The sequence below is a fragment of the Penicillium samsonianum genome (assembly GCF_028829775.1).
Source record: "Penicillium samsonianum strain IBT 33392 chromosome Unknown utg000006l_segment0_segment0, whole genome shotgun sequence".
NCBI lineage: Eukaryota > Fungi > Ascomycota > Eurotiomycetes > Eurotiales > Aspergillaceae > Penicillium > Penicillium samsonianum.
In genome coordinates this window covers 196332-215494 of record NW_026643264.1, presented here as the reverse complement: position 1 = coordinate 215494, position 19163 = coordinate 196332, and the positions used below count along the sequence as shown (strand labels likewise).

General features: G+C 44.6%; 5 protein-coding genes across 5 annotated transcripts; 4 read left to right on the top strand and 1 right to left on the bottom strand.

Annotated features, from left to right (window-relative positions):
• Positions 1–2629: 2629 nt before the first annotated feature.
• On the bottom strand, positions 2630–4119 carry N7471_010319 (BCS1 and AAA domain-containing protein; the record flags this gene model as incomplete). Its single annotated transcript, XM_057283038.1, has 3 exons — positions 2630–3637; positions 3758–3861; positions 3909–4119. 3 exons carry the CDS (start codon positions 4117–4119, stop codon positions 2630–2632), a joined length of 1323 nt encoding a protein of 440 aa, XP_057132017.1.
• Positions 4120–5772: 1653 nt separating this feature from the next.
• On the top strand, positions 5773–6410 carry N7471_010318 (uncharacterized protein; the record flags this gene model as incomplete). The annotated part of the gene is made up of 2 exons (XM_057283037.1): positions 5773–5962; positions 6229–6410. 2 exons carry the CDS (start codon positions 5773–5775, stop codon positions 6408–6410), a joined length of 372 nt encoding a protein of 123 aa, XP_057132016.1.
• Positions 6411–7869: 1459 nt separating this feature from the next.
• N7471_010317 (uncharacterized protein) lies at positions 7870–8674 on the top strand (the record flags this gene model as incomplete). The annotated part of the gene is made up of 3 exons (XM_057283036.1): positions 7870–8026; positions 8094–8133; positions 8197–8674. 3 exons carry the CDS (start codon positions 7870–7872, stop codon positions 8672–8674), a joined length of 675 nt encoding a protein of 224 aa, XP_057132015.1.
• Positions 8675–13560: 4886 nt separating this feature from the next.
• N7471_010316 (uncharacterized protein) lies at positions 13561–13833 on the top strand (the record flags this gene model as incomplete). Its single annotated transcript, XM_057283035.1, has 2 exons — positions 13561–13722; positions 13783–13833. 2 exons carry the CDS (start codon positions 13561–13563, stop codon positions 13831–13833), a joined length of 213 nt encoding a protein of 70 aa, XP_057132014.1.
• Positions 13834–18096: 4263 nt separating this feature from the next.
• N7471_010315 (uncharacterized protein) lies at positions 18097–18897 on the top strand (the record flags this gene model as incomplete). Its single annotated transcript, XM_057283034.1, has 2 exons — positions 18097–18733; positions 18803–18897. 2 exons carry the CDS (start codon positions 18097–18099, stop codon positions 18895–18897), a joined length of 732 nt encoding a protein of 243 aa, XP_057132013.1.
• Positions 18898–19163: the final 266 nt, after the last annotated feature.

The following is a 19163-nucleotide window of genomic DNA, read 5'->3' as shown; positions in this document are numbered from 1 at the left end:
TGTAGATTAGTATAGTAAGATAACTATAGAATAGATAATACTATACCTTCTCTAGGGTATACGCAATCTCTTTGCCTTCTTGGGGGGAAGGACGCCCGCGGCTGCGATTTCGGGACCACGTTCTTTCCACTATCTCGTTCTTTGGATTGGCTTTGATCTGGCCAAGCAACTTATTCAGACTCAGCTGAATCACATGTGCGATACAAGGAACACGGATGATCGTGAATTGACCATTCAGCTCAAGGTTTTGGACCGCGTTATTAACACTCGTCATCAAGGACTGATTGTTTGATGCATTATCACTCAGAGAGTACTCGATCTGTGATTTCAAAGCGTTGAAAAATCCCAAGTAGGGTGGTACAAAGATTAGCCCCTGAGTGAGTTCCATATATTGGTTCGAAACCAAGGAAGATTTCACAGTAGTTCCAGTCTTTATCGATAAAGTAGCCAGTGATAGCCATAAATGCTTACTGAAATGGCGAAGTCCAGCAATCTAATGCGATTGGAAGCTTTGCACCTAAAGGAAGCTTTGAAGAAGGTTTTTAAGCGATGCCCTAACAGTATCTTGAATCCTATTCTTCACTGTATTGGCGCATGGGAAGCTGAGCACCCCTGGTGCTAACTGGGCGAGGCGAAGAAGCTTTTGTAGCACCGGGTGCTCAATAATTTAAAAGGGAAGGCGGAGTATAGTAATCACTCGAGGAATTTGTTGCTCCCAGTGCTGTCTAGTAAAGGAAGTAGTATTGTCTCGGGTGTGAGATACCTATATAAAAAGGTATCAATTAGTATGAAATTCGGAGGAATAGAACGATATATAATAAGAGCTCACTAAGTCTGCCATTATCTGGCGTATTTGTGGCTGCTTGCCAGCCCTTATACCAGCCCTTTGGCATTTCTGGCCATCCCAGTGCCTTCGTAATGACTTCGTTCCATTTGAGGTCCAGTTTGGCTGGTCAAGGATACCTCCACATCTTTCGCACATAACCTTTGGTGAACCAGAAGAAATATGGGCGGCCTGCTTAAAGTGTCCCCAAACTTCTGACTTATTACCAATACCATCCCAACTAAGCTTCTTCTGGTCGCAATTCTCTTCGTCCTTCTGCTTATAGCCGTGTTCCGTTTGAAGCCACCACTGTATGAATTCTGCCTTAGACTCTCTACTCATAGTTGCGGAGTATAAGAGAAACCCCCGCTTTCGGTCAGGGCCGACGCGCTGGAGGATTGGAGGAATCGGAGGAGTCTGGAAAATATAGGTTTCGGTGTTTAAGTTAGGGGGTTCTGAAGCAAGCGATAGATCTGGTGTAAATCTATCATTTGCAAGAGGGTATGCGAGGGCTTGTATGCTTTCTCCCTCAAGTATTGTCGAGGGATTGATATCAGACTGTTGGGAATCTATTCTTAGGAATTTGAATAGAAAGACAATAGTAAGAGGGCTCAAACTATAGGACTTACATGATTCCTTTGCTGACATTAAGAAGGCTAAACGCGCAAAGAAAAACCTATCCTTCTTATATTTATATATCATAAAGTGGCTATTTCTAGTTAATCCGATTGGCTTAAATTTATAAAAACTCGCACAGCCTATAGGGATGCCCATGGGCCGCCTATTCCCCTAGAAAATTCGATCAGGTACATCCCCCGAGTTTTGGGTCTCATTCTCTTTGACCTTTGATTCATTTGATTCAAGACAAAATCACCCTTAGCCTATGCCTCTAAATAAACTAGTGATCTAGCATTTATATTGTAAGAAATTGAAAGTAATTTAAATTAATATCAGGATCAGATAATATATGTTAAAACTGAATGTCTGATGTCTGAAGTAAATGTTCTAAATAAGTTACAGGATGTAGTGTAGAGATATATATCTTCATTATGTCTTCAGATAAATCTATCCCTTTTGGGATCAATTGGCCTTAACGCCGAAAATTCAAATCAAACAAAGTGTTTCTTACATCAAACCAATCCCATTATTGTAGATACATTGATTTACCAAATTTTCATAACGAATGTTGTTGATTACTACTAGGAAGCAGCGTTTTGATCAAAACATATGTAAGTAAACTGGATTCAATTCGCTGAATCAGCTTTTATCCATCCTATTTGGGAAAATATGCAGCTGATGGGCTGTAGATGGGCGGCCCATTTCGAGTTCTAATCTGGAGATACGCACACAATATGGCTCACATGACCTCTAACAACACTGTACAGTAAGTTAATGCGGTGCGTACCAGAAATTCTGCTTTATTGGCGAAGTATTTTGTAAAATCACGTGGCGAGTTCTGTTCTAGGTTGTTGGATCTCATTTTAACAAGGCGAGTCCCTCCTGAGTAAGCGAATGAGAAATGCATGTTAGCTACAACCTATTTGAGAAAAATCCTCCATTGGGAATTTTATCACGTAAGCTAAATAAGGCTTGGCAATCACGAATCATGGCTCCTAGGTAGCTAGAAGGAGCGAACGACAGCATTCTAGGATGCAATTGAGGATTCCTCATTTAAATTGAAATTCTGTGATCACTTCTACTTCATGTGCTGGAGCTTCAGGAGTTCAAGATTAAGTAAATGGTACATACAAGTTTGCCTCCCTTAATATATTGATAAAGGTACCTTTGGACCTCGTTTGTAGACTGTCAAAACGTAGTTGTGGTTGTACTTGCTTTCGCCTTTTTGGTTTCTTCACGCATAGCTTCTATCCACCTCTGAACATTGTCTAACGCAACACCTGGCGCATGTCGGTGCTGCAGAAGATATGACATTATCTGAGCAGGGCTGAACTCCCCTTCCGGCACTGTACGAGCGAACTCAATGGCCTGCCTTTCAAATGAAGGGTCGACTTTTGCTTGAGGTGTGCTCTCAGAAGACGGCGCTATCGGCTGATCAAAGATAAAACGATGGAGTTGCGTCGCGACATCCCTGTCAGCAAGCTGAAATTCGACCTTCTTATCAACCCGGCCAGGTCGGATAAGAGCTGGGTCTAGCTTCTCGATATGATTCGTGGTCATGATGAGAACTCTATCTTCCTGTGAGGCAACGCCGTCTAGTACGTTCAAAAGCCCGGAAAGAGTTACTCCATTCTTTTCTGCATGCGATTTGGCATCGCTGTTAGGGCCTTCTCCTCCAAGCTCCCGAGAATAAACCGAACCAACTGCATCAATGTCTTCTAGTAATACCACACAATTATCTGGGAGCTGTTCAAATAGGGTCTTTAGCGATTGATCGTCTACACTGGGGATGCTAACGGCATATATGTCCATGCCCAGCTCGCCGGCAATTGAGAGACTAAAGCTAGATTTCCCTGTTCCAGGCGGCCCGTGCAAGAGATATCCACGTCGATAGGGAAGACGGCGCTGAGAATACCAATTTCTCGTCTGTGGCTCGAGAAAGTCTTTCATGTCTTTGATAAGAGGGCTCTTTTCACTGTCCTTCAGAATGACAGTTGACAACGGCCTAATATCCTTTGCCTTCACTTTCCTCCACTGGGAGCTGCAGTGGCCAAATATGGTAATCTTGTTTTCAATATGGTTCAGGTATTCATCCTGACACTCTTTCAAAAGGGCTTTCAAGATATGTGAGGATCTTCCCAAGCAAGTGACCGAGATATTCTCGTATTTAAAGTATCCAGCACTCTCCTGGTTGATCTTGCATAGGAGCGGTTGTTTTTTAAACCAGATAAAAAAACCTGCGTTATAAGGCAAAAATTGAAGAGGCTTCTTGACTGCCCTGGATCTATCTTCATAGTTTCTTCAGGTGGTATTTACCTTCGCAATGAAGGATCTAGCAGTGTCTTCGAGCCCTCTAGATGCGATCCAAGATGTTAACATATCATGAGTTTCACTCGAGGAATGAATATGGACCGTTGAGGCTGCTACAGGTTAGTGTAAAGCTACACCATTGCATATGCGAACTTACTAAAGTAGTTTTGTAGCCAAGAAGTCATGTTAGCGGCATACGGCCTCATCACGGCGAGGCTGCCAATGAGGTACACGAGGTAAGTAAGGCTTTTTCCTTTACCATTCAAAAGTCGATGTAAAAGTCTAGCCATCTTGGTAAAACCCGGGATGAAGGCATGAATGATATTCAGGTACCCAAGAAGAGACTTTGCACTGGTAGATGTTTTCATTGTATACGTAGTCGGTAATGATATGAGAACGCCGAGAGGGTTGCGCGTCTGATGGGACTAAAACTTAATCCGGAGGCTTTATGTAGGTAGAAAAGGTAGGGCGATGTTTCAAGATTGGCCATCCTCTCTCCCCTTGCAGATCAGGTCCCGTAGCCTTAATTAGGGCAAGCTAATAAAATTTTGTATCAGCCGCAGGCTCACGCTTTCAGGACCTCCAATCCGGAAACTGATTTTGATTTGATGGTTTTCTCTGGTTCCGCAAGGGTTTTGAAAAGGGAGTCAGATTATGAACATTAGCCAATACTGTCGGCGCTTGTTTGCTTAAAGCCGTACTAATATATGATACCGCGGTATATCCAGTTTTTAAAGAGTCAGGGTCAATATCCTTCTCCCGAACCAGATTTGAACGGCCACCAAACCAAATAGCACCCCAAACCATTTGAAACCCATGGGGTATACGTCGAGGGGTGGCCTGCGCACTCCCCTGATTTAAACCCTATTGAACCTGTTTGGCGGTGGTTGAAACTCAAGCTTTTTGAATTAGTGGCAGGGTCTGTATTACTACAACTGAGTGCTTTATGTTCCGTCCACATTTAAACCATGTAGCCAACGTTTCAAGATAAACCCCTGCCTCTCTTACCATCCTAGAAATCTTGGGAAGCACAAAATTCACTAGAGCGTCTACTGGTAATAGATGAATCGGCCTCGCATCAGTTTCTTCGCCACATGATCCACTCAAAAAGTTCATATCCAAATCGCTTTCACTCTTCTAGCCGGCTGATGTACATGCGATTTAGTCTAAAATTAAACACGAAATTGGCTAAGTTTAGTACCACCACCACATTCATAGTTAGTTCGTGCTAAAATTAGAGCCTTTGTTCCAGATTTCGTATTTATATTAAAGCCAAAGGAGTGGCCTTTAATATGACATCTCTATCTTTACAGGCTAATCTTCATGCTAGAGATAAAAGAATCATTGAATATGAGCCCCTAGGCCAGGCTGCCTGGCCTTTCTTTTCCACCGCCGCTATCGTAAAAAATGGCAGGAGCCTCGTTCACTCTCTTTTTAATCAGCGTTGTTGTCCTTTAACACTCATATATGCCTGATTCGTAATGTATGGACTACAGCAAACCCTGTAGGCGGAGACGGAGGATATCTACGCCGTAGACGAAGGTAGAATAAAAGGGAAAGGTAAAGAACAATGGGTATTGGGAGAACTGATTTCCAAGGCCAAAATCAGGGGACGTGTTAGCCCTCCAGGGATGTAGGCTGTCCAGGGGAATCATAATACGTCCTGAGGGCTTGCTGAGGGGTTAGAATAGAACCAATTCCAATCGAAGATTCGCAAAATAGATGTCCCAGGACAAGGATGTCTCGGATGCCCAAAACTTATTCAGAAGCTCTCGTGCTCTTGTAAAGTTTCCCATCCCAAGACTTTGCATGTCACCCATCCGGTTGTGGATAAAATCGCGTTCCTTGATATCGTCGGTTTCACAGCCAACACTGAACATGGGCCAAAGGATCAATATATTCGCAGAAGAGAAGGGCGGGATGTCTTCCACTGCGGCTATAATTTTCCTGGTGTCCTCTTTCACCGTCTCATGGTTTCTTGGGAGTTTTTGGATTCGGCGGTGGAGGTGTAATAAAGCAGAATGTACAAAGGCAAGATGTGTACTCTGCAGCTCAAGGGAATCTCCACCAGAAACACTGCACTCAACAAAGAATCTCAATCCCAAGCCCTCGAGCTTCTGTCAAGACGTCTTGTTGCATTCTTGGCTCAGTGTGATATTGGCGTTGCATCAATTGAGATAGCCTCGCAAGCAGCGGGGACGACTTCAAAGAGTATCCACATATATCGTCAACATGCGGGTTTAACAGATCAAAGGACCTATCCAGTAGCCCAGTATCAGAGCTCATCACACCACTAGTACCCAATCCCGATAATCCCGCGAGAACATCCATTGTTGTGAACCATTTGACCAAACATTGAATGTAAGGATCAGCAATGGGTAATGTTCCTTGACAATCCAAAAAGGCACCTAATAGTCGCATTACCCCGCCAAGGTGAGTCCGCCATGTCTGCATATTCCCATTGCACACATCATTAGTGCACAGAGCCATCGCCGTCGTGACAGTCTCAGCTGTCAGTGTTGCATTCGTTTCATTGAGTGCCGAGCGCAGGCTGGAAATTGACAAGTTCGTGAACCTCAAGCAGGACACCCTTTACTTTGGTCCTGTATCTTGGACAAGTCGGCTGTGGTGGCTGGAGGCAGATGCGAGGAGGGCATAGAGAAGATGGGGTGTCTCTAGGGAACTTGCGATGATTCTTTGCAAGAAGAGCACTGGAGCTGCCGGGAAGAGCCGCGGGGCAGTTTCGGTGTTAAAGACGTGCATGAAAAATTGAGATTCTTTTGATGATAGAAATGGTGATAATTTTAGAGCAGGCTGATGAGCGATAGGGTTTAGGCTCTGGTTGACGCTTTCATTGCGACGATTCGCTTCACTCGGCCTTGTGTGAGTGATGACATGCTGATTGATGATGTTGATATCATATTTGCATTCTTTGGGAAACCGCGTGCAGCGCGAGCAGATAGGTTTCTTCAGGTCACACTAGACATTTTATTAGCGACGTTCAGTTGGCCAGTGAGAAGTTCTTTACTTTGACTTTTTTGCGTCGACATTCTGTGCAGCCATCTCGCCTTCTTTGGGGGATGGAGCTATCTTTGCCAATTCGATGGCTTGGCATAGCCAACCGAATTTATGATAATTGCAGGTAAGAGGAAGAAGGAAGCAGAGAACACGAGAAGTCGGGGAAAGAGAGCAGCCCCACAATTTCCCGAGCTAAGTATCCGATCCAATCATATTACAGCATTGCTGAGCTACTTGAACTACTTGAATTGTTAAATATTCTTAAATATTCTTTCCGTTATAAAGGCACAAGAATAGTCTTTTTAGTAATCTACCCAGCCTTATAGCGCTCAGGGTTCAAACCCCCTTTTTAGAGGGGTTCTTGATGCCGGAATGCCTTATTTAGCACCGCTCTCCACACCGCTCTATGTATACATCGTATTGTAATTATTCATACACAATATGAAGCTTTTCATCTCTATACAAATGCAGATATCTCCACGTTCTTGGGCGGTTTACAAGTGTCAAAAATGTAGCTTTTGATCTTACAGTAGATTTCGAAAAAGGCTTCCCCTTAGAACACTCACGGCTTGTTTCTCGGCCCGTACCCGAAACCACACTAGTTCGAATTTGGATTTGGTATTGATCATCCTTGGCTCACAATGCATGTTAGCCTACCACTAGTCCTAATTTAGGCTAGTGTGGTTCCGGGTACGGGCCGAGAAACAAGCCGTGAGTGTTCTAAGGGGAAGCCTTTTTCGAAATCTACTGTATACAAATGGAGATATCTCCATTTTCTCGGACGGTTTGCAAGTGTCAAAAATGAAGCTTAGTCTATTTTCCGGGGGTTACGTCAGACTTTGACCAAACAAACCCAACAACGCGAGGACTACAAGGGCCGGTATCAGGTGGTCGCGACGCAATTGACCAAGTACAAATCCCGAGACAGAGGGTTTTCGCAGCTGGATGACAGCCATTTGAAACAGCTGGCAGAGAAGTTGCGGGTGAACCTCTGGAGATTTGCTCTTCATCACTACGAAGGGGACGGAGGGGTCGTCGCGCGCGGACGAGGGTCGAGTGCTTTTTTCACTGAATGTATTGAACCCACTTCGCGAGACTACATGAACCGCGAAGGCTATGTTGAATATTCCGACTGGCGGCCGATGATTTTCGAGGCATTTTTGTGGAAAGTTATGGTTACCCGAATCTTCAACAATTTCTGGTGGGCAGGCATAATTGGCACGCCCATGACCAAAGTTTATGCGTCCATGAGTCAGAGTAAGAGTCCGACGGTGTTCTTTTTGGGGGCTCCATGAAGCAGGCGTTGACCATCTACTGAACCCAGGCTTCAGTTCAAACGCGGCCGATATTCTGATCTTCCAGATGTGATCAGCAACTACGACCAAGCTGATCCACGAGTACCAGAAGCGCAATGATAGGGTGTGAAGTGCCAGCTACGATGATAACTTCGAGAACCTCGTGGGCCAAATCCGCGATGCGATTAATCCATACCGCATTTCGAAACCTGGTGGCCTGACGAAAGCGATCCGCGATGTCCTAGTTGAGGCGATCGCGCTGGACGAAGAGCTCAGCCGGCCGCTGGCCCAGTTTAAGTGGGACTTCCCCGAGCATGGAGAAGAATTCGACGCCGGACGGATGCAAGCAGCAGATGTAGACGCCTCAAATATGAAGGGTCCCATCAGCATCGTCATTTGTCCGGGGATCAAGAAAAGGGGACGATCCGGGGACTTCGAGAAAGAGGATATACTCCTCACCAGCAAGGTCTCTTGTGCCGCTCCAATTAGTGCGCTATCTGAGAGCTATGGGAGTTTCCAATGCCTTTGCAACCGATTGAAGATCCCTGTATACAATGAGTTTGACCCATCTTTGGAGAGACTACAAAGGTATTGTTATGCTCGTCTTTAATTTATCCTTGCCGCCCAGCAACACTTCCAACTCATTCTTCCTTGACGCAGTCTCAATATTTCTCTATGATACAATCTAAATTCGCAAATACCAATCTGCAGCTGTTGAATACATGACAACATACCAATACGTTTTCGTGACGAGGAAGCAAGTGAAGCGGGTCAGAGGCCTCATTTTTAGCCATGAGGCTTGAGCGAGGATCCTTGAAATAACGCGTGATCCGTATGGCTAGTATGGGATCCCTGAATGCAATCTCAAGTTCTCCATGGAAATGACCATTTGCAGGGATACGTGGTAAGCAATCAGCTGCGGCTGTGCTGAGGCGGTATTTTGCATGCAGAAGCAATGAAGCACTGCACGTCCGATATTGATTCTCCCACTCCCACCAATCCCCCGATCCCCAACTCTCCCCGGTTCCCCAATTCCCCCAATTTCCCCAATTCTGGGCACCTGCAGTCATCTCTCTTTACAGTCATTGCCCCCAGCTCAGACCAACCTATGCGTAGTTTCTCGAGTGGCTGTTCGTTTTGCACTGCCTCAGGTGGATAAAACCTTGCTCCCAACCTTGCTTAATCTTCCTCTCTCCCTCTCTCAATCAGCTAGCTCAATACAACCCTTGGCTTTTTTTTCCTATAATATCTCTTCTAGCGTCTTTCGGCATGCGAAACCGCTGCTTTCAACTTTTAGCCCATCGACTTATCCTAACTCTTTCTACTACTCCAAGCCACTTACATTATATCTTCCTCTTCCACACGTAAGATGGTACATACGACCATAGGGTGTGGAAAACAGGGCTTCCCGTCCGCTCAGCCGTACTTAAGCCACACGCCGGTGAGTTAGTAGTTGGGTGGGTGACCACCAGCGAATCCTCACTGTTGTATGTTTTTGTTTTTATTTTTATGTTGCGAAAACGCTTATTGCCTGCCGCCCTACTTACTTTACTTTCAGCCCCCTCAGCCCCTTCACCTGAATATCCTGCACGCCCCTGAACCGCTTGACGTGTCCTTCCCCTCCCACACTGATTTTTCTCACAGGCATGTTGTTTTGATCAACTAAAAAGGAAAGAAAGAGAAAAGAAAAAAAAAAAAAAAAAAACAGAGGGGCCACCCAGGAGAATCGACCTCCGGATGAAATAAAAGAATTTCGGGAAGAACGACCCATGTTACGTAATGGCTAAGGAGAATGACCTAGCAAACCAGATCAAGCAGCAGTACAACAGCTCGGATAGCCACGAGCCCACCTTTTAGCAGTTTACAAGTCTACCATTGTTTCGCGTATCAGTGCCTGTCAACCCCCTAGAAATAAGGCACGGCGTGCTTTGGAGCTCGTCATGCCATATTTCGAGCAGAAACAGAAACTCTCCCAGGAGGAACGTGAGAGCATCGGCAGAATTATAGAATGCCTTAAAAATAATCGCAGGGATGTTCTAGGTGAGGAACAACTGGAGTATTTAACCATTGACGTTTATTCAGTTCTCACGCAGGCGAAAGACCTTCACATGATCTTATATAGGATGCGGCAAAACGTCATGAGCGTAAAGTTCACCGCACCTCGAGAAGATCAGCTCCAAAGCAGCAGTTATATATACCATGTGTAATACGCAATGAAACAAAGACTATCTGAAATCTTTGGCAGTGAAGGTCCCAAGACTAGGTAGGCTATTGTCTGATTCGGTGTTTGGTTTGAATATCAGACATGTGCTGCTAAGATGACAACAGAAACGGGATTAGAAGGAGAATTTTTCATTATAGGGTTTGCAGATTATGCAGCTAGAAGATCCCTAGATTAAGCTCAATACTAGTAAATCTCTTCACTGGGACATTCCTCCGTCCTTGGTTAAGGAGTTCCACTGTCTAATCCTACTCTGTACCGAGTCGTGAATCTCGGTTGACTGAAAAAGCGTGGAAATAGTCTTGGAGTTACCCTGTCCTCCAAATACTGGGGCGCCATTCACAAAGGAATTAGAACGTCTGTCAGTTGTCTGCTTAGAGGATTTTCGATTTTTGATCTCTTGTACAAATTCACCGAGAACTTCCGGATAATTCCAACAAGAATCCTGGTTATCTTTGTGTTGGCAACTTTCGAACGGAGAGCCAGCCAAACGCCAGAAATGATCCTGCGATAATCGACAAGAAGATCCATGAGCTTGGTCTCCATACTTTCTGGAGAGAGACTTAATGCTTTGGATTGATGCAGCCATCAAATCATGAATTGTAAGAGTTGATCGTTCCAGGCCTCTTGCGAGAAAGGTACTTCGGCTATATCTTCACCCTAGTTTAATTGAAATCACTAGTTAGTAGTGTTAAAGAATGATATACCATTATACATACCGATTGAAGAAACCCTCTCAGTCCCCCCCCTTTGCTGCTGTATCCCTTTAGCCTTTCGGCGGGCTGAGGTTTGAGGATGACGAGTAATAGTTGTTGTACCATGACGGCCAACCTTCCCATTGGTACTAGCATCCTTCTTGGTAGCATAGGGGTGCTCAAGAATTGCATTGCAACGCTTACACATAACCTTTGGGCTCCCAGTAATTGTATGCGCGACTTGTTCATACTCTTTCCAGGTCTCCGAAGCGGAACCATGCTGTGAGTTCCAAGTGATCTTATTGTTAGATCCATAGTCAGTCTGTAACCACCAATCGACCCAGTAACTATGATTCATCGCGTCGTAAAGAAAGTACTGGCCTCTCCTACCAGGACCGACTCGTTGAAAGCATTCAAACTCCGCTTCGGGAGCGATTGACGAAGGAACAGACGGTTGAACAAACGATGAACTGTAGCTATCAAATACCTACTGAGAGGCAGTAATATATGACAAGTCGTCGAGCTCGGGTTTGAACAGAATAAACTGAGACGATCCAGCCTCGGTTTGCTGGCTTTGCGACATGACTAGTTGATGAATTCAAACGTATATAGTAGGAGAAGTTTCAGGGTAATTAGGAGAAGGGAGGATTCATCCATTATAGAAGGCTACCTTCTTCATAAGAGAGGAATTGGTTAAACAAGAATCGATGTAGCAAAGGAAGATTGTACTCCTACTATATCATTGGCCATAGTCTTGCATATCTAACCAGGAGATTCTGAAGCATTTCCGACGGCGATGTACTACCACATTTCGGGCGACGCAAATTGCATCTCGCCGCAATATTAGCATTGATATGCTTTACTGCCAGATTTTCTGACCGCGGTCAGAAATCGCAGTGGTGCAAAACTATTTACTATAGAGGAGGGCCAACTAGTATTTAAAGATTAAGAATTTCAAGGCTCGAGATAGACGAAAATGTAGGAGGTCAGCGTAGTCCGAAATGCAGGACTATAGCTTGGTCGAAAATGCAGAAGAAGCCACCTGCATTTTGGAGTATACTAAACTCCTGTATTTTCGACTACTATCTACTACACCATTTCGCACCACATAAAATACATATCCTGGCGCTACGGACACTACGATACTTCACCGCTAGAATTTGTCACTGGGGTCAGAAATCGGGAAAGTGTCACATTGTTTACTATATACGGAGGACAAAGCAGCATATATTATATTTTAAAAATTGAAAGATTTGATGTGGTCCAAAATGCAGATAGCTTCTACATTTTCGACCAAGATTTCCCTTTTGGGAATTTTCGGTCCAAACGCTAACCCGATTCGGAATTTTGAACCAAAGCTTCCCGCCCAGGTTTATCACTTCTAACCTCCCCCACAAATCTAATAAAATAGGTAGAAATAAACGGACTTCTTATCTATACTAATAGATGGCAGTAGTACCTATAAAAGATAAAATATTGGTAAATATCCTTATATTGACTTTGAGATTTGTGCCTGTATCCGCTATATAGAATATCTACAATGCTAAGAAGCCGAGTGAGATCTATCGTTCGCCTCTTCAAGCGCTGTTGATGGAGCTCCCAAAGGATGAAAAATGGATCTTTAAGTATGAGTTGGATGACAATGATCATGTGTCTTCGTTGTTCTGATGCATAAGACAAGCGTTACGAGGCTTCAAAAGAACCCTTGGATTATTTCTATGGATTGCACATATATAACTAAACGATATAGTCTCCCGTTACTTGATATCGTGGGTTTGCTGCTATTGGATCAACCTTCCATATAGCGTTTGCTTTTATGAGAGATGAGCCTTGATGATATGTACGAAGTGAGTGGTCTTGATAAAGATGTGCTACTACATATTAATGTTTTACTAGGTACTGCTTAGCTGCCTCTACGAAGTCTACGAATCCCTCGGTCTTGACCCTCCGCGTACAATTCTCACCGATAAAGAAGATGCGCTCATCAATGCCATCTAAGCCGTCTTCCCTTATACAAGGCACATGCTTTGTATCTGGCACATCATTATGAATATCATCAAAAATGCTAGCCAAGCAATCCAAGATGCCGTAGCGCAAGCCCGCCGCGAAGCCCGTCTTGAAGCTGGTATCGATCCCTCCCGCAAGCTCACCAAAGCAGAACGCAACGAATGCCGTAATAAAGCTTCAGCTGGGTGGAAACCAGATGCTTAGGTGCTGGAATCTGGTTGTTTACGTTACAATCTTCGAAGAAAAAAGACCTGCAGTGGGCTATCTTCAAAGATCGATATACAGATCCGCTGTTCACCGAGGTGTTGGCATATATGGAGAAGGAATGGCTTCGTGATTGCCCAGAGACGTTTCTCCATTGTCATTCCAGACATTATCTTCACCATGATGGGATTGCGACATCACGCACTGAGGGGGCCATTGGCTGCTTAAGCAAGATTTCCAGATACGTACGACGATACCCTTCAATTCAACCTTCAGTTTTGACTAATCTTATCAATCTAATTAGGTTCAACGAATGACCTGCATGGAGTAGTTACTAGCTTTACCCGCGCGGTGGAGCACCAATTCAAGATGTTCCAACAAGTTGCTGCAGACCAAAAGATCCGTCGTCCGATACTACCCCCGCCTAAGCTCTTCAAGCTTCTATATACCCTTATCTCATTATGGGCAATTCAGCTTACGAAGAAAATGCACGCACAGTACGAAAGGGAACATGCTAAGCCAAATCCACCGGTATGTGACAGCAATTCGAAGGGAACATCTGGATTTCCCTGTACCCATATACTCCGGTAGCACGAAGACGAAAGCAGAAGCCTCAGTCCGCAGTTGTTCCACGAGCATTAGCATTTGTACGCTGTTGAAGACGCTCCGCCAATCAACTCTTTGCTTCTCGTATAGGATCCGCTTCGTGCACGCCGGCGAGGTCGCCCGCGCGGAGCCAGGAACTTGCCAAGCGCCCAAACGCCGTCGCAACTACAGCTTAAAAAAACTCCCGATCTTCACGCGACCCGCTAGCCGAACCCTTTTTATCCGCTCATGAACGCTCTGTGCATCGAGATCCATCATCATGGGAAGAACCTTGGGGCCGGGGCCGAGGGCCGGGCGCTGCTCGTGGCGCTGCTCGGGGTGTGGGTCGTGATCCGGGTGAAGGTGCAGACCTGAATCTAAACCTTGCTAGTGCGGAGGTGGGACTTGGAGGACACAGAGGCGAGGGCCAGGCATAAATAGATATACAGACTTCATGTATTACTAGCTATAAAAATGCAGACAATTACGCAATACACTAGGTGACATCAAGCGTTTTTTCTGAGTAATACAGTGCTTTGTTTACTATGCAAACCGGAATTCAAAACTACAGGACTTGGGCTGGTAGAATAGGCATCAGCGTGGTGAACACCCAAAAACTAGGCCAAACTCAGGCATAGGGGTGTCGTATTATGGGAGGGGGTGTCCCGTTACCAATCCCCTTTACATAAGAGCTCAGGGTCAGAGAAGCCCAAAAAGCCAAGCAGCGAATGCTTTCTTACCACCCTGTCCCTGCGAGTCGTCCTGCCAGCTGCGCTTTCTTTGGTGGGCATATAATACCAAGTAGTCTGCCCCAAAACTCAGATCCAGCCATGGTGGAAACCGAAATGTCTCTTGTCCGGATTATGGGGTCTTCGTTTCCATGTAAATCCTCCGCAATATGTTTGATAAAATCCCAGTCTGGCCGAGCTTGAACAAACCCATCTCTTATCAATAACAGGAGCATCGAGTTGTTTTCAGAGCTATCACTTCTCAACATAATCATATGACCCGGATCTTTATCTATTACTTGGTTGATCGCCTTTTTTCGGTCGAGCTGTTCGCCTCCGCGCGCAAGAAACAAGCCCACAATACCATGTTTTCGAAGGTAATCGAGAGCCTTTTCGGAATTCAACATGGCCCCTTTCATTGTCAATAAAGCACAAAAGGTGTATGGAGGTGTATGCTTCATGCGGATGTATTGCTTTTTGTTACAAATAATTTGAGACCTAACTCATTTTTGGCACACTAATTCATCTTCAGACTCTATTTTTCGCCTCATTCATCAACTTTGGTACAGTTCAAGTCCAATCAAACTATCAGATCTTATCTATTTTTGACTAAACCATATACAACCGTTCTTGCCAAGTTTCAAATGTATATGTGACGTGCCGAAATGAGGCGGTGTACCCAAACATCTTTTAGATACCTTCACCATAACTGAAGACCAGTCCATCAAATGAAAATACTATCATATATCAAAACAACTTGGATTATCCTCTGCCCCACACATTAGATACCATCTAGCTTAGGGTCTATAATACAGCGTGTTGACCTGGCGTAGCTACGTGAACAACGGCCCTTGAGAACAAAAAATACATGGCGGAACTAGACTTCCGCTCCCTTCAGCGCCGGAGGTGTATGGAACGCCTAATTTTTCAATACCATGTAATATTTGATTGATATTAGAATCGCACCTTCAATATTCCAACTACGTACAAGTCAACAAAGATTCCGAAGTCGCGCGCCACGAGGGCAGCTTCACAACGTAAACGGCAATTAAACCACGAAAGGCTTCAGCGAGGCTCTAAGTTCGTTCGAGGAAGTGTCACACTCTACACGTACGTGCATGGATACACAAAGTCGTGGTAACCTACATATCGCTTCGGCAGTTGGATTCTAAACCACAACCCACTAGTACAACTAGCTTCGATACCGAAGAGAAGTAGCTTGCCTTTGTAAGGGATTTTCTTACGAAGGAAGAAAAGGCGATTGCGGAAGAAGAAAGAGACGCGCAGGATCCAGATAATGATCTCGTTGATTTGATTAGCGATGATTAACTTGAACTAGAAGACACGCCCGGTCTGATTGTTTCAGTAATACCCCCGCGGTCCTCTCAGAAGAGGAGAAGGGATGATGAGCTTGGAACGGGAGTAGAAGAAGGCGATGAGGATAGTGATCATGATGATGCTGCTGTTCCTTTTCCTGATAGTGAAGATAATGGTATTCCTATATATATAGTGTTACTTGGTAATGATTGTGAGCAAAGATGACTATGTTCACTTGTAGGTAAGGAACCCTCCCCCGGTTCATCCTCCTGCTCTGTATCATTAATTGGATTGACCTCAACCTCACTAAGCTTCTCCTCCCTCTCTTCTTTTGCCGCCTCAAGCTCGTCATGCGAGAAGGATTTCTCGAGAAACTTGACTTCCTGCTCCTCCATATCAAATTTCATCGTATAAAGAAACATCATTAACCCCTCAATGGTCTCCGTCTTCATTCTACCACGACGATAGTGACAGATATCTCGAGCGGTATTAAAGAGGCGTTCGACTCCTGTGCCAGTTGCTGGGAATGAGAGTACATCTCGCGCAAGTGCAGCAATAGCTGGAAAGCGAGCTTGGTGCTCTTTCCAGAAAGTAAGCGGCCTAGTAGAAATAGTATCTATCTATAGGTTAGTATCGTTATAGTATATACTCTTTATATTTACTTACCGCTATCAAGATATTGACTGATTTTATCAGTAATACCTCGTGGTTGTATATCCCTTCCATCAAGCATCTCTTCTAGTCTTGAGCTTTGTGGATCACAACCACCACTTCTAACCTGCCCTTAATATGGAATAAGGGCTTGCTCAAAAGCAAGTCGATAGGTGTCTCGCCATTTTTGATCCCAATCGCTGGAGAGGAAGAATTTGAATTTGTTCACTGGCGCAAGCATTGGACTAATTGCATAGATATTTCCTCGAATATCATCAGCTTGAGAGTAATACTCATCAAGCTTAGACCGACCAGCTTCAAGTGCTTCTAACATCTGTTTCTTCCATGGGACGCGCTTTCGGCGTAGCTGTGCCTGTGATCGCTCAAGATGATCAAACAGTTTGTTATTGATCTTGAACACATAGTGGGCAGTGACATCTCGAGTCTTTGATAGCTGTGTTGTGTAATCAACGAAAGGCTCAGTGATATTAAGAAGATAGTCGATCTGACGCCACTCTTGCTCGCTAAGTAGCATCTCCTCACAACCATACTCTATACAGAATAAAGAGAAGATAGCACGTAGCCTCTTTGCCCGGCGAAGCATGAGGAATGTGGAATTCCATCGTGTCTTCACATCCTGGATTGGAACAATCTTCACATTTGTTGTCTGAAGATTGTAAAATGTCTCTCGGCGTTGGGGACTTGCATTAACGTAAATCGCAAGATAACGGACTTTGCTCAATGTGGAGGTGATCTGACATTGCTTCGCATTTTCCGGGGCTAGCCTTGACTGCTTCTCCGTCCACTTTGTCTCTCCTGATTTATTCAATGGAACTGCCTTGATCCGAGTAAGAAGCTGATTTAGGCTGAGCTGGATAACATGTGCAAGACATATTTTTCGGGTAATAATAATATCATCTGACAAAGCCTGTTGGAGAGAAGTAGCTAATGTCTTGTTGTTTGATGCATTATCTGTCGTTAATGACAGAGGAAAATGACAGTATGTTATTTAAATATTTATGCCACAATTTATGCAAAAACTGGGTCGAACTGGGCCTAAACTGGGTTTTCTGGGGCCCCAGTCACTGGGTCTGGGTTGGGCCTGGGTTATCAGCTTTCGACCCAAAATGGGTCGTGCGGAAGACTAAAATTTATGGTCCTCAAATTATAGAGTAATTTATCTAGGTATAATGTTACGGTGGCCGATTAAAAATTTGAAAATATTTTTGGAAGGGTGCGACCATAATATTCCCACCACATATCCAATATATCATCTCTATAGATTAACAGAGTCCAATAATAGGTGCTTAACCAGATAGGCAAATTTCGTACAAATTAGGTACGGATTTTTATACAATCCCGCCCTAATCGGCCAAGAGTTTTGCATTCCTCTAGGTTGCTTTCTCATGATTATCAGTCTTTGTTTCTAAATTGGGACTTTGTACGCCTTCTTTGCTAAAAATGAATCATGGACTTGGCCCTTTGGCTTTGTGCAATTCCCCCCTGGTCAGTGGCTTTGTATGGCCGTAGGCCCCAGGCTGATACTGCCTGGTATAAATATAAATAGGGCGAGTAAGCCCTCCCCCGAGAATGGGGAGTTCAGTTTGAAAAATCTATTTGCAGAATGTCTGTAAATGATACAGCGGTAGCACCCGAACAGAAATTGTTCGGGCCTTTTGTCAACGACATTCCTGGTTTCCGCGATGTTTTGAAGGAAACATCGTCAGCCGTTGTCGGCAGCGCGGTAGTGCACGTTCTTCTGAAACGTCCGTTGTCGGACGTTCCAGAGCTTTGTGTTGTGTCAACATACCACAGTCCTCAAGAGAGGGACTCTTCTTGTGCCATGTTCTGGCAATACATTGTAAAGCAGGGATATGATAATATCCCTGTTCAGACATTCCGTCGTGATCAGACAGATATGTTTGAGCGGTTTGAAAAACCGGCACTTTCGCTTGTTTTTAAACGAAGCGATGGTAAAACGATTTCGTTTCGTCATATGAGCGCTGAACAAACATTCACCGCTGTATACAGTGTGGGGTGGGCCAGTCACATGTATACGTTTGCGACGCATGAAAGCATATATTGCTTGTTTCCCAGCCTCACGCTGTCGCGAGAATCTATGTTGTTCGAGCGAGGTATGTCTAAGCCTTGTAGCCATAATATTGGCTACTACGAGGGACTTGGGTTTACGTTTGTCGACTCGGAAAGGGCTCTTGGTCCAAAGTACTCTTGTAAGGACCAGCGGGAGATTCTCGGTGAGGGTACGTTACGAGTTCGGTTTTCCAGTTCACCTGGTGGAGAGTTGGAATGTCCACATTTTATTAGAGTAGTAGAGGGTCGGGCGAATGCGTTTAGTCATGATCTATGGGTTTATGAAGAGAAAGGAATGCCCCCTTGGTGGGGTGAAGCGGATTCTAATTGGTAGAATATGTATTTTTATTTGAAAATTAAGTTTAATTTTTTATGTTTTGAGTTGACTTGACGTATAGTCAGATATATATATATCACATCTAGTGTTGATGTGGAAAAGAAAGGGGGCCCCCAGGCTCTGCCTGGGGGGCGCAGCCCGACCCGTTGCCCCCTTTAGGGGGGCAAGGGCTACGTTTTCAAAAGTGAGTTTTACTCTACGCAACGTGATGTTTTTTTACGTGCTAAAAAAGAATTGTAGATAAAGAACGGCAGTTCACCCAA